Source organism: Asterias rubens, chromosome 6, assembly GCF_902459465.1.
Source record: "Asterias rubens chromosome 6, eAstRub1.3, whole genome shotgun sequence".
In the NCBI taxonomy this organism is placed as follows: Eukaryota; Metazoa; Echinodermata; class Asteroidea; order Forcipulatida; family Asteriidae; genus Asterias; species Asterias rubens.
In genome coordinates this window covers 8,678,015-8,693,782 of record NC_047067.1, presented here as the reverse complement: position 1 = coordinate 8,693,782, position 15,768 = coordinate 8,678,015, and the positions used below count along the sequence as shown (strand labels likewise).

At 41.1% G+C, this 15,768-nt stretch overlaps 2 protein-coding genes across 4 annotated transcripts in view; both read right to left on the bottom strand.

The window, feature by feature from the left end:
• Positions 1–1,805: 1,805 nt before the first annotated feature.
• LOC117291332 (fibroin heavy chain-like) lies at positions 1,806–6,675 on the bottom strand. Its single transcript, XM_033772975.1, has 2 exons — positions 6,366–6,675; positions 1,806–5,056 (listed from the first exon to the last, which is right to left on the bottom strand). The coding sequence occupies exons 1-2, from the start codon at positions 6,535–6,537 to the stop codon at positions 1,806–1,808; spliced, it is 3,423 nt and encodes a 1,140-aa protein (XP_033628866.1). The 5' UTR covers positions 6,538–6,675.
• Positions 6,676–11,837: 5,162 nt separating this feature from the next.
• The window catches only part of LOC117291772 (synaptotagmin-1-like), a 43,922-nt gene continuing 39,991 nt past the window's right edge, over positions 11,838–15,768 (bottom strand). For all 3 annotated transcript variants that reach the window (XM_033773673.1, XM_033773676.1, XM_033773675.1), the window contains exon 9: positions 11,838–15,049. In XM_033773673.1, the coding sequence (XP_033629564.1) occupies positions 14,864–15,049 (186 nt within the window). In that variant the 3' untranslated portion in view covers positions 11,838–14,863. The remainder of the gene's footprint in view (positions 15,050–15,768) is intronic.

Genomic DNA, 15,768 nt, shown 5'->3' with positions numbered 1-15,768 from the left:
GGTGATGTCCGACTAGTGTTCATAGGTTTTGGAGGCCGATACATAAATATTCATCCTGCTGTAATGAATCAGAATAAAGGAAACCTGTGCAACGTTCGTCGTGTATGTAGGAGAGCTGTTCATTGGCTCTGACGTGGTCGACCGGCCGACGTACCTCCAAAACCTATGAACACTAATCGGGTGTATCTATAGTAGGATTAACTCTCTATTTAGTTATAAACCATCCAGTACAATAAGCGTGTTTGATTTGAATCGCCTACTTTGAGAAGCCCACTTTGATTAAAGTCACCTGGAAGTGGTATTTTTTCAAAATAAAGCTTTTGTCACTAATATATGTGTTTTGATGAGTGGAATGTGAATAAACAGTTAAGTAAGGTTTTAAAAAATCAGTTCTTATGTTATTTACAAATTTAAGAGTAGACCCCGACCCGAGAGGGCGCTGTTCGTGACGTCAATCGAGGCAGACTTTGCCTGTAATGCGTAGAGTAAACACAATTGCAAAGTACATGTTTTTTTTGTTTTTTTTCCGGCAATGCCGACCAGGTGTATTGCTGCTGAATGCAGAAAAACACTTTTTGAAATGTACCACCTCACGACTTGGATGTACATGTACTTTGCACGTGTGCTTACTATACGCATTGCAGGCAAAGTCTGCCTCGATTGACGTCACAAAAGGGGTAGGCGGAGTCAGCCCCCCAAACAACTTTATATATTTTTTAAACATATAAATCGTGACAAACAATTACTAAAAAAATTGTTTTATTGTTCGTAAGCATATACTCTTATGTTTGAAAGAACAAAAATTCTATTTCCAGAGGTGACTTTAAACATTGGTATAGCTTGCAGAGTCACTGGCTACACGTTTTTGGTACTGGTCAGTGCCACTTCATATAATAAAGTCTGTTCTATGACTCTCTGTGAAAATACAGAAGTAAAAGAACATAATTTGACAGTTCTCTGTCCACTCTCTACAAGATATAGTGTTTTTACACACAAGAAACTAATAAAAAGCTACACATCTTGTTCAAGGAAGGTAGTACGTTTGGTAATCACTCTTAAACTCAATGGCAATAAAAACTGTGGTTTAGTACGCCTATACAGCATATTTCAATCGCATTTTTAAAAAAAAATCTGGAAACGTTTCACTTCGAAGTAATGTGGTTATGTAAAAAGATGTCATTTTTTATGCCCCATCCCAAAAATTGAATCTGCTACGCTGTTTGAGCTTATGACGTCATGCAAGGGCTCGAATAAATCCTGGCATAGAAAAATTGCCTAACAATGAAATTTCACACTGAGCAGAAGGAACCGGCTACAAGCCCAACCAAAACACAAATGGATGCGACTGGTGCCTGCTCCCTTTTCAGTGATCACATTTTGCTCAGCAAAAACATCTCCATCTCCTGTTTAGTCAGCAAAATATCCTGCCGGATACATCAACGCTAACTTGACAAAAACAACTGGCTATACGCTGCAGCTATGTGAAATGAAGCACATTATCGATCCCGAGGGACTTTTATTTCTGCAATTTATAATTGCCACCCTCAAAAGATCTGTCCTTGAATGAATTGAATAACCCAGTGGAAGTTACAAAACAGAAGTAGTATGGCAGATCAGGTGATCGCGGCCGATACTTAACAATGCCCATAAATTGTTTCACCTGCATTTTTTATTCTTCAGAACCATGGGATCATCGAGTGTTTTAGCATAAGAACTAACTCAATAAAAACCAAGACGTGTAAACTAATATTCAGCATACTATTGCACCCCCTAAATCACACTAAAAAAGCTACATGTATTATCATTTAATCCTGGCCAACTCCGCGGCCGCTGCCAGATCCACTCTCCATTATGTCGCCACTTCCAGAACCGGAACCAGATCCACTCTCAAGGTCGATGTCCAATCCCATTCTGTCACCACTTCCAGAACCGGAACCAGATTCCTTCTCCATGTCAATGTCCAATCCATTTCTGTCTCCACTTCCAGAACTGGAACCAGATCCAATCTCCATGTCAATGTCCAATCCCATTCTGTCTCCACTTCCAGAACTGGAACCAGATCCACTCTCAAGGTCGAGGTCCAATCCCATTTTGTCGCCACCTCCAGAACCGGAACCAGATCCCTTCTCCATGTCAATGTCCAATCCCATGCTGTCACCACTTCCAGAACCGAAACCAGATCCACTCTCAAGGTCGAGGTCCAATCCCATTCTGTCTCCACTTCCAGAACTGGAACCAGATCCACTCTCAAGGTCGAGGTCCAATCCCATTCTGTAGCCACTTCCAGATCCCTTCTCCATGTCAATGTCTAATCCCATTCTGTCTCCACTTCCAGAACTGGAACCAGATCCACTCTCAAGGTCGAGGTCCAATCCCATTCTGTTTCCACTTCCAGAACTGGAACCAGATCCACTCTCAAGGTCGAGGTCCAATCCCATTCTGTCTCCACTTCCAGAACTGGAACCAGATCCACTCTCAAGGTCGAAGTCCAATCCCATTCTGTCACCACTTCCAGAACCGGAACCAGATCCCTTCTCCATGTCAATGTCCAATCCCATTCTGTCGCCACTTCCAACGCCAGAACCAGATCCACTCTCCAGGTCGAGGTCCAATCCCATTCTGTCGCCACTTCCAGATCCCTTCTCCATGTCAATGTCTAATCCCATTCTGTCTCCACTTCCAGAACTGGAACCAGATCCACTCTCAAGGTCGAGGTCCAATCCCATTCTGTCGCCACTTCCAGATCCCTTCTCCATGTCAATGTCTAATCCCATTCTGTCTCCACTTCCAGAAATGGAACCAGATCCACTCTCAAGGTCGAGGTCCAATCCCATTCTGTTTCCACTTCCAGAACTGGAACCAGATCCACTCTCAAGGTCGAGGTCCAATCCCATTCTGTCTCCACTTCCAGAACCGGAACCAGATCCCTTCTCCAGGTCGATGTCCAATCCCATTCTGTCTCCACTTCCAGAACTGGAACCAGATCCACTCTCAAGGTCGAGGTCCAATCCCATTCTGTCTCCACTTCCAGAACTGGAACCAGATCCACTCTCAAGGTCGAGGTCCAATCCCATTCTGTCACCACTTCCAGAACCGGAACCAGATCCCTTCTCCATGTCAATGTCCAATCCCATTCTGTCGCCACTTCCAACGCCAGAACCAGATCCACTCTCCAGGTCGAGGTCCAATCCCATTCTGTCGCCACTTCCAGATCCCTTCTCCATGTCAATGTCTAATCCCATTCTGTCTCCACTTCCAGAACTGGAACCAGATCCACTCTCAAGGTCGAGGTCCAATCCCATTCTGTCGCCACTTCCAGATCCCTTCTCCATGTCAATGTCTAATCCCATTCTGTCTCCACTTCCAGAAATGGAACCAGATCCACTCTCAAGGTCGAGGTCCAATCCCATTCTGTCGCCACTTCCAGATCCCTTCTCCATGTCAATGTATAATCCCATTCTGTCTCCACTTCCAGAAATGGAACCAGATCCACTCTCAAGGTCGAGGTACAATCCCATTCTGTTTCCACTTCCAGAACTGGAACCAGATCCACTCTCAAGGTCGAGGTCCAATCCCATTCTGTCTCCACTTCCAGAACCGGAACCAGATCCCTTCTCCAGGTCGATGTCCAATCCCATTCTGTCTCCACTTCCAGAACTGGAACCAGATCCACTCTCAAGGTCGAGGTCCAATCCCATTCTGTCACCACTTCCAGAACCGGAACCAGATCCCTTCTCCATGTCAATGTCCAATCCCATTCTGTCGCCACTTCCAACGCCAGAACCAGATCCACTCTCCAGGTCGAGGTCCAATCCCATTCTGTCGCCACTTCCAGATCCCTTCTCCATGTCAATGTCTAATCCCATTCTGTCTCCACTTCCAGAACTGGAACCAGATCCACTCTCAAGGTCGAGGTCCAATCCCATTCTGTCGCCACTTCCAGATCCCTTCTCCATGTCAATGTCTAATCCCATTCTGTCTCCACTTCCAGAAATGGAACCAGATCCACTCTCAAGGTCGAGGTCCAATCCCATTCTGTTTCCACTTCCAGAACTGGAACCAGATCCACTGTCAAGGTCGAGGTCCAATCCCATTCTGTCTCCACTTCCAGAACCGGAACCAGATCCCTTCTCCAGGTCGATGTCCAATCCCATTCTGTCTCCACTTCCAGAACTGGAACCAGATCCACTCTCAAGGTCGAGGTCCAATCCCATTCTGTCACCACTTCGCGAACTGGAACCAGATCCCTTCTCCATGTCAATGTCCAATCCCATTCTGTCGCCACTTCCAACGCCAGAACCAGATCCACTCTCCAGGTCGAGGTCCAATCCCATTCTGTCGCCACTTCCAGATCCCTTCTCCATGTCAATGTCTAATCCCATTCTGTCTCCACTTCCGGAACTGGAACCAGATCCACTTTCCATGTCAATGTCTAATCCCATTCTGTCTCCACTTCCAGAACTGGAACCAGATCCACTCTCAAGGTCGAGGTCCAATCCCATTTTGTCTCCACTTCCAGAACTGGAACCAGATCCACTCTCAAGGTCGAGGTCCAATCCCATTCTGTCTCCACTTCCAGAACTGGAACCAGATCCCTTCTCCATGTCAATGTCCAATCCCATTCTGTCACCACTTCCAGAACCGGAACCAGATCCACTCTCCAGGTCGAGGTCCAATCCCATTTTGTCTCCACTTCCAGTACCGGAACCAGATCCACTCTCCAGGTCGGTGTCCAATCCCATGCTGGCTCCACTTCCAGAACCGGAACCAGATCCTGAACCAGACTCTGATTTAGATCCAATCACTTGGCCTGATTCATCAAGATCATCCTTTTCATTCTGATCTTTTTCAATTCCAAAGTGATGCTCCACATCGTTACTTTCAGGGATGCCTCCCATGTGAAGAACATTCGACGACCCATCGCTGGGAAGCTTATTTATAATATTGTTCACAAGGGAGCCGTGCAAGACCTTTGTCATAGTATTCTTTGTCTCGGCAGTGATTTCATTCCCAGATAATAGACCATCTGACTTCCTTTGGACCATAGAAAACACACCTGTTTTGTAAAAAGAAAACAAAATCGTACTGAAGAATATAAAAGATCAATGGTTGATTATCACCTATGAGAGACTTGAAGATGGCAGCATGCACCAGATACTAGGAGTGCGTTTAGGCGACCCCAACCAAAGCCCAACCGACTCACCAGGAGTGCGTTTTGACGACCAAAACGGTAACCGAGCTCACAGCTCGGTTATCGTTCAGTCTGAACAGCAGAACCAACGACCAACAACCGAAACAGTTTTTGGTTGGGGTCGCCAAAACGCACTCCAAGTTGGTTACCGGTTGGTCTGAACAGCATCGTCACCGCGCTTAAACGAACGCGCGAAAACGCTCAACTCAACCGATGACGAATGTTTCTGGTTGGGGTCGCCAAAACACACTCTATACATCTTGCATGTGATGTCACACGCTTAAAAAGCGCCCTTACTGGGGTCAAAAAGTTCGCCAATTTGGGGTCAAAAAGCACCGTCACTGGGGTCAAAGGAGGCGAATGATTGGACAATAAAACTGTTATTTGTGCGTAACAGCGTACACGTGAGCTCAGTGTTCGTGAAGCACGGGGTCATATTCGTGTTTTTGTATAGAACCTGTTCATTGAAAAACTTACTTGGTAACGAGCAATGGCGAGCTGTTGATGAGTATAAAACATTGTGAAAAACGGCTCCCACTGAACGTAGTTTTTAAAAAAAGAGCTAATTTCTCACTCCAAAATAATTGAGCCTTTCATTATGCATCTAAAAGCACACAAATTTGTGCAACAGGTTTGTTTTTCTTCCATATTGTTCTATTGCAACTTCGATGGCATGACCAATACTGAGTCAACATTTTCACAGGTTTGTTATTTTATGCATACAAGGAAACACAGAGTGAGAATACTGGTCTTTTACAATTACCAAAGGTGTCCAGTTCCTTTAACAATAGTGAATTGGGTACGATCAAGTGACCATCATAGCTCGAACTAGCCATGGAGGCCGTATAAAGGCAGTGGTCAGCGGAGAAAGTGCATCAGTCGCAAAGTAAACATAGAGTTTGGAACTAAGAAAAGTCTGGAGATGGCACGTGCCCTTATTAGATACACGAGGAGGCATTTGCCATTCCCCACCCCTGTCATTAATTGCAGGGTTAGCATTTATAAATGCAAAAAATGAGGGGGGACCCGGGTTGAAACCATGTCAACCTGTTTCAACTGATGAGTACGGTCTTTCTGTGCATAGTTTGTGCTTACGTATAGTACATGCTTTATGGAATCGGGCCCAGGCCACACCCGGCCCCTCTCGAGTCTACAACACTTGGGTTAAACTCACCATTCTGTTGAGATGAAGGAACTTTGATGAAATGTCCCTGTTGAGCCTTCCTAAAAGATTCTAACTGTTTGAGGACGCGATTTCCATCAATGGGATTAGCATACGTCAAGCCGAGGAACACAACCACCAAAACAGCTACAAAATATCTCGAAACGGTCATTTTGAAACCCATTCAGTGTGACAACACCACACACAAGGTTTACATGGAGACAATCCCCTGTATGTACGAATACCGGGTTCTTTACGAGAATAGTATGTACATGTAGGTGCTGAGCTTGTCTTTCATTCAACCGTGGAGAAAGGATAAGGTATTCTTGTATTAGTATCTCCTCTCACCTGGTGACTGGATGTTATTCTTCACAATCCAGTGAACACTGCACGCTTCGTCCGTCTGATGGGCAAGTTGCACAATATCGTTTGGCGCTAACAAACATCGGTGTATGGGTCGTTGCGGTACCCGCTGCCAAAACATTGAATTCGAACTGCTCCTCTAGCTACCAGGCAACCTCGGTAGTCTAGTTGGTAAGACACTGCTCTAGAATTGCAAGGATCGTGGGTTTGAATCCCACACGTTTTGGTATAGTGCTATCTGCAGTGATAGAGAGCGAGACCAGGCTTTCTGCTTGTTCTCATCCTTATACTGTAGCTGTGCCGAGATGTAGAAAAAAGAGCTACCTTAGTAGCTTCTTCCCTCGTACTGCATCTCTTTGGAACTCCTTGCCTGGTGCATGTTTCCCTTCATCCTATGATCTTCCATCTTTTAAGAGGAATATCAATTCCTACCTTCAGCTCCACTGAATCTCTGCATGTCTTCGTTTTCTTCCTTGTAGCCCGTTTACCTAGCGTGGCTTTTAGCCTTGTTTTGGGCGACATGCGTATAAAAACAATTTAAAAAAATTAATAAAATAAAAACCTCTGTTGAAAAATCTAGTTTTCGCAGAAAAATAGCATATCCATGCACTGTTCACCAAAATACTTATTATAGAGCTGAACGAGCTACATTTCACTTCCCTTTTCAATATAAATAATAAAGCTTTGCTACATCGTGCATTGTGTGAGCCCCCCCCCCCCCAAGGCTGACTCCGAAAGTGGTAAAAATTTCAACTCGAATTCTGACTCGGAAAATGTTGATGTTGCACGTTATGGTTATCATATTGAGAGAAAGACACAACTGTAAAGCCATACTTACATAACAAAATATTACCGTAAATGACGTGAATCGGTTGTCTTTATCTTTTATATTTATTTTCAGCTATATACATACAGTTTACATCTACTGGGAATGAACATGCAATAACATAAATACAAACTGATCGGCAATTAAAACCACAGGCCTAACTACATTGTCTTTGTACTGTGCATGTATATTGACACCGTGGTCCAATTTAATCCGTACCCGCTAACATAAAAGTACAGAAGAAAAAAATTCTCTCAGCTGAAATGTCACAGCCTTCACGAAGTTTGGTGGCCGCTTCCATCTACAGAACAATAAGCAACATGTCATGTTGTTCTTGTGAAAATTGAACCCTGGTTTGTAATTTTGACAAAATAACCAATACGGTAAGAAAGCCCTAAATCTCCCAGATGTTGATGGAAGACTTTTGAACGCTAGGTGGCAGCAGACAGTTAATTGTTCATTGTTCGCGTAGTTTTAAGCGACGCCATTACTGCAGAGAACAACAATTTTACCTTGTCAGGCTACTGCCACCTGACGGTCCTTAAAGTACACAATTTTAACCGCCATATAAAAAAAGTGTAAACATGCGCTACCTTTCAAATACCTTTAATGGCTAATCCAGAAAAGGAGAATTTAGAAGTTACTTGGTAAAACTTTGTACCGTATTTGTTTGTGTGTCCCATACTTCGCTAATATTTAAATATTGCTTTTCGTTCCACTTCTGATGTACGTATACAACAACATCTCTAAAACCTCCTTTAAAATATCACATTCTGAGAGTTGAAGAATGAGCACGTGGCAGCCAGGCGGCGGCCATCTTGAATTCACTGTGGTGATTTGGAACACATCTCTGGTTAACAATGGCATCACTAAAATGCATACAAACATGTATATTTGTAACTATTATTCATATTATATTTATAATACACATAGCACTCAAGTTATCACGATATAATAAACAATCAGCCGCTAATACTAATAGAATACAACAAATACAGTCAGATGTTTGAATACTCCAGGGGTAAATTTGAAGGAACCATAGAGGTTATTTCAGTTGAAAAAAGGGATAACTCTAGATTGGCAGACATTATGGTTAGTCAAATATAGGAAAAATAGCTAGAACTCACAGGATCGTAGGTGACATCACCAAACAATATGGCTTTAGGTAATATAACTTACCACAGTGGCCAATATAGTTTGACGTTGTGAACTAGCAGGTTTGCCATAAATTTGAGCACAATTAGTATTATGTTATCTTAACCTAGAGTTAACCACGGAGTATTCAGTTCAACACACAGCTGATATTCACTCTTAACACTTTGAAATCATTCAATGAAAAGGAAAACTGCGGCTTAAACTCTCAAAAGAAATCGAGATTCCACAACTGCCGTTCATGTGAAACTAATTAAATGGGAAAAACAGAAGAAAATACTTCAACCACTTTCACAAAATTGTTCTCCAAATCGTTCTGGTCTCAAATCCGATGATAACAAAGGGCTATTCGAAAACTAGTGGAGTGACAAGCGCATCATCGACCACTTATGTGAACATCAGCTGTGGATTAATGTACTGCAATCATTGCTTTCATAAAGCATCTATTAAATAATTAGTACGTCTTTTTTTTTTTTAAGTAATTAATATTCAACATGGCACCAACTATATGTACAATACACATAAACACCAGTAAGGGGATACTGTGGCTACTAATAAATATCTGCAATATTAATAAGTTAATAATGGTATTTCTCTCGTGATCGACAGTACATTGAATGGTTATAGACTTAAAAATTACACAAAAATAAAATCAAACAATATTCAGGTTTAGTTAACCCTTTTTTGTACTAAACATAAAGTGGAATATCTGGGTAAAAATGTCATCTATCACTTTTGAAAATATTCTAAAAAATCATTTGTTGTCATGAACCACTTTGATTACCCGAAATCGAGTTTAAATACTGGTTCTGTTCAACCAATCTTTCATATTTTTGCTCAGTCTCGTGGGTTTGTTGATAAGCCAAGAGAGCAATTTACGATCCAAAAAGACAAGTAGTATAATAATCTTAAAGTTATTCTTAAGTTACACCCGGTTCTGACAGGCACTTCAGAGTCCCGCCGAACCAAATTACTGAATTAAAAGGACATGTTCGACGTCTGAAACATTAGGAGCGAGAATTCGAAAGACTCTGGAGCGACTTGGTTGCAGACGTCGATCTTGTCATGAGCCGAACCAAATGCAAATTATATGCAAATTATATGCAATGTGGGGAGCCATAGTATGGTAATTAGAAGAAATGTTGCTTAATATTATATTTAGAATCATTCTTCTTCTCTGTTTCGATAATAGAGCATGGATGCCTTTTTGCATAACATGGCTCCCCACATTGAAATCTACATAATACATACAAAAAAAACTTCTGTTACTAAACCTGATGTAATTTTAGGCATGTTTTTCGATGACATTTAAAACGTGTATTTAGTTTGCAATAACCCGGTGTATATATATCTACCTGCCAAGAAGATTTTGTTCTTAAAATAAACTGTCTTGCTTAATGCAAAGAAGACTTCTCAGAAGAACAAAATCTACATGGCAAGTAGATACACAAAGCAAAACAGTTCCCTAAAGAACAAAATCTACCTGGCAAGTAGCTACACACACGGTGTTGTTGCAAACCAATTACACTGTATACACTGTACATTGATACCTCACCATGCAGTGTCTCAAATCCCTTACTAAGAACATGGTTGAGCAACTTTTTTGAAAAGTGCCATCCCCCTTTACAAGGTCAGCCATTGCGCCATGAAGAGCCCCAAACTCCGACAAAACATCAGTGAATAGAAAGCGTTAACTCTTGTATGGTTACTGAATGGAAAAATAGTTAATGGCCTGACGTTTCGACCCTAGCATAGTCTTTCTCGAAGGCTAAATGTAACCAGACTTTCGCCAAACAGATGCATAAATACTTAGCACTATGCGTTCGCCTGTCTGAAACGAATTTATTTTGGGTCACAGGAGTTGCTCCTTTCCATTTGGTTCGATGCAACTCTTGAGTGCGTGTCTGAACCGGGTATTTAGCAGTAGGATAACCGGGTGTTAAGCAGTAGGGCAGCTGTGTTTAGGAGGGGGAGGATGGGGTCATTATAATCAACGTAATAAAGTAGCATTCACTTTTAAAAAACATCCCACTTATTATTAAAGAATTCTTTCTACATATTAGTATTGTCCTTTACATGCCAATACACCCTTCGAAGGCAATTCATTATAATCAGGTCACAAATCTACTCAAGTTTCTTAATCTACATTTAACCGCCTACTCATTTTGATCCCAGCAGCATTTACTTTTAGGATGTGATCTGATACCCCCATCTAGAACAATTGCCTGATAATTTTAAACATTGCACAAACCACAAACTTTAACGTTGTCTTTACCTCATAACACGACGACAATGACGACCATTGGTAAGTTTAACCACAGAGAAATGAATCGGTTTAACAAAACATTTCAGAATCAAATTTGCCTTGGAATGTATGGAGAGATGGAGCTTGCCAAACTCGATAAATGCAAAGCTGACCCAGTAGTAAGTTATTTAGTAGTTGTTTTTAACTGAAAGATCGGTGACAAAACAGGCCTGATTCTTCACGAAGGCAACGAAGGGGATTGCCTCCATGCCCCCCCCCCCCCCCCCCAGTAGAAAATTTACAATTTCTTCCTTAACCCGGGAAAAAATGGCTTGGTGCACTTGTCCTTTCAAAAACCAAGCATTCAGGCCTGAGTAAGTTCTTTAATAGTTGTTTTTAACTGAAAGATCCATGACAAACGTACCATAAATGTAACAAAGAAAGGTGCATGCACAGACTCTAGTAAGGCAATGGACCAAATCCGGGTCACGATTAAACACAACCAAGTGCTGTGCCCAACCATGGAGGAAGAAAAGTATACCCACTGCTTAACCATTGCGGGTATCTCCGTGGACTAACAAAGCGTTATTATTAGTTGGTAGCTGTAAAAACTTTGTCTTTTCACTGTAGTTGGAACACCATGAAATTTATAAGTCTACAAAGCTGAGCTCATTTACGATGCAAATTTATTCCGTTTTGTGTTCCCTTGCCACTGTGCAGGCTATGCGGTCTGGGAACCTCACAGCTTATTCAATCGGATTTCAGGGGGGTACATCATCCTCACAATAGCTTGTCTTGATTGAAGACGCTCATTTTGTGAAAGGAGTCCATATTTTTAAACTTGCCCAGTCCCACTGAGCCAGTCCAAAACAAAGGTACAACAACGCCTAATTCATTGTTTGTATGTTGTTTTCTCCTACATTTTGTATACTAATTCCAGCAGAAAAGAGCATTTCAAATTCCAAAGAAATTCATTATTTTTGACACAATTGATCTTCTCTGGAAAAGATATGTTGCTAATTTAGGAGCGTGTGTGTGACCATAAATGTTTTCATTTTAAAATCACATTTTAAAATCATACAATTTAAACATTTTATTTATTTTGTTGGTCCTTTTGTTTGCCTCGCATGTTTCCACCGAAGTCCCTTCCCAATATCGTCCAGCCGTTTGACAAAAAAAAAATGACACAACCAATTTAACTACTTTTTATTAATGAGAAGAAGAAAAACATTATATGATCACTTTCTCCCCTTTTTGACAAAATAAGAAATTCATAAGAAAGAAGAAAAATCAGCAGCACTTTCCGAAACTATTTCATGACAGAAAGCCGTTGACAAAATAGGTATAAATCTCAACAGCTCCCCTGTCAAAAAAAAACAAAAAAAAAACTCCAGCACACTGGTAACGGTGGAGTTTTTCAAATTTACAGCAGTTCTACACAGAATATTCTTATTTTTATTTTGGCATGGTACGCCACTGCTGAAACTTCCTAGTACTTCTTCTCGATTACACGAATGTACTGAAATAACATAAACTTTGTAATGTCCCCCCCTATCCCCCAAGCCCCCCTTCCCTTTTCATAGACTCCAATAGCGATAATAAAAAGCTTTTTTTCTAATTTCAACAGAATTTGGTTTCAATTTCACCGAATTAAATTGTATGAATGTGCTTTACATTACATTTGGGTGATCTCAAAAACACCAAGCTCATTTGAGGACTTGCAGAAAATAACCCGTTTTCCCAGTCTGCTCTTAGTTATGAAATAACCTACAGTGACTTTCCATTGAACACCTACAGAAAACACTTGGCAACCTCCATTTTGCAATCTCCAGTTTTAAATACATGTAGATGTGCTGGCCCTTTTTTTTAAGGGGATAATGATGTACATAAGGGCATAAACCTTCTCGTATACATCAAAACTAAACAGCACCATGCTGTTGTGCCCGCTGAGTCTATAATTCTTTTTTTTTACAACGTTACAATGAACTGGAAATATTTGGGGGTTTAAAAAAAATCACATCCTGCTTTACTCAAACTCTGAAACACGTCGCCCAGAGTTCAGTTCTCATACCGATCTGTACGGGTAAATTACACGCATGGGAAAAGTACTGCACTAATCTTCAGACAGCTACCCTATGTAAACTATTCTTAAATATCAAACTAAAAACTCGAGCACAGGTACACAAAAATATAATATATTTCAACACATATACAGTTTCCTACAATAAAACAAACTCACAAGGTTTCTTTTAAATATTTTGTATCTACATAACATTCTGTAATATAGTTCACAGAGAGTCTAGTCTGGTGTTGTTCAGTACAGGCTTTACAAGCTCTTCTGCACCTGACAATTTTCAATTTTTGTAATTGTTCCTTTGTGAAAGCAGACACTGTTCCAATACCCTTAAATGAACTCTGCATGACTGGCAGAGCATGCCTTCAACTCCAGAGGCAGCTCCTTGAAAAGTTGCATTGACATAAGTTTTACCGCTCCTTTTTCTCAGGCATGATAATTTGGTGAATTTTTGTTTGGTACAAAAGCCGACCTTGTACACATGTGCAATGCTTTAACTGAGTTTTCAGATAGGAGGAAGAATATCATGCCTGCTAGAAGCTACCTTACTCTATCATCATTAAACATTAGTTATCAGAAAACCAGTCACTAGCATGCATGTTACATGACTTTTGGCTGGTAACCCATTGCTGCTTAGCAAGACTTCATTTAACTAAGCAAGTTTATTGCCCTTACACGTAGAACAGCTTCATGACTTTAACCTGTAACTGTGGCGTCACCATAAGAACCCAAACTCATTCATGATATTGGCTTCAAAAATTGTAAAAACCAGTAGAGGAATGTACAGGGTTGGAATTACTAAAAGCATGGAATGGAGTGTAGAAGTTTGGTCAGTGAGTACAACTGGAATTATTATCTTGCGAGTCATAAAATAAATACATTAACAGATTTGATGTAATTCCTCTGAATATCAACATGTTATGGAAAAGAAATTGACGCGTCTAACCAAACAAATTCCCAGGGATAAAATGAAAACAAGTTGCTGTGAATACTATTTTTTAGGGAGTCAGGATTTGCGTGGTCTTTACTTGTGGGTACAATAATGTCCCAAGTCAAGTTGATCTGCGCTCTGGAAAACTAACCCGTAGGAAACACACCGGTTTAACTCTTGAGCGATGCAACTTTCTTGGTCAAAACCCTCCTAACTGATAACCATTTGGAAACTAATCACTGCCAGAGACAAAATATTACCACAAATAATTTCCAAGTAAAAAAAAAATTAATGAAAAAAAATAAATTAAAGTCTTTGAATGAAGTCTTTGGATTTTGAATATAGTACTGAAAAGGAAGTTACATGTGGAAAATGTTAGTATTCATATTATTATTTTTTCTTTTTACGTGGAATACAAATTTAGAAAAGATTCAAGATTCCTCCATTTTGAATGAAGGTTTTTTTTACCACCTTTGACTGATTCAGTGACATGGGATAAAACAAGCTCGAGTAGGGCATAATCACGGGCCATTCACGTTCGACATGCAGGGAAAAACACTGACACAAGACAATGACTTTTTACTACAATGCTCCACGCACTCTCCAACAATCTGGAACTTGTCACATAAAACCATGAGTATGCCCATATTGCGATTGACTGTAAACAATAAAGTGTTCGCCAACTACCGGGTACCTAATATTGACTAGTTAAACACAGTTCTGGGTTCTCGTCTCACTATATTATATATTAGCCCCCATATTAACCGTGACAGCACAGAGGGATTGACTCGACACGTGTCCGTACCTTAGACTTTAAAAATCTGTATTAAGTGGCAGGTGGATAAACAGTACCATATATAAGTTTTCCTTATTCTACATCTTTGTAAATGCTAACAACAGTGGCAGTAAGCCTGTGTCTCTACTTCCCTTCATCCATGTCTTGCAGTGTGTGCCACTGAGCGATGGGCCGTCGCGGTGATGCAAGCATGTCGCTCCAGTGACGAAGCCCTGCCCCGGTGGCGTTGCACCCCATTACACACTTGCCGATTGGCTCGCTGCTACCCATGCGATCGTAATCCACCACGGTGACGACCAGGGTGACTTTCTGTAGATAGGCCGACCATAAAAGAAAAACCATGAGAGAATTTTCTTTCGATGTGACCACCCTTGTTATATGTTTCCAGTGCAGCCAACATGATAGAAATGGCCAAACTCTGATTCACAAGAATGGATTAACTAAATTAGTGTCAACTAAATTAGTAACACATTCACTAATCAGAGTACTTCAATTGTGCATTCGTAAACCCTCCAACTGTCTGACAATAACCAGTGAGACCACAAACATTAGGGCTAGATAGCTCAGTTGGTAGAGCACTGGCAAATTAATCCAGAAGTCACAGGTTACATTAAGCCTTTTTGAGGTATGGCGGACGTGATACGCGCGTTACACGCGGCGCGACTTATGCCACGCTCACCATGTTGGTGGTCATAAGGTTTACGTGTAAACTCCCGCGTCGCCTAAAATGCGCACTTCACTGAATAACACACATTCTATTTCTATGGTCAATATGCACAAATTTACCCAAACCTTATAGTGTTGTAGCATTGTGTCCGCCATATCTCAACAAGGCTTATAGCGCTCTAGTAAATTTTTCTTTGTTAAATTACCCCCCTCCCCCAACAACAACAAAATATTACAAAAATGTATACCTTGTAAATTTGAATGTTATCAGCTTTTGGTTGCTTTTATTCAAACAAAATAAACCAAATTATCATTCAAGTGCACCCCCCCCCCCTACCCAACCTTAATGGTTCCTTAACATC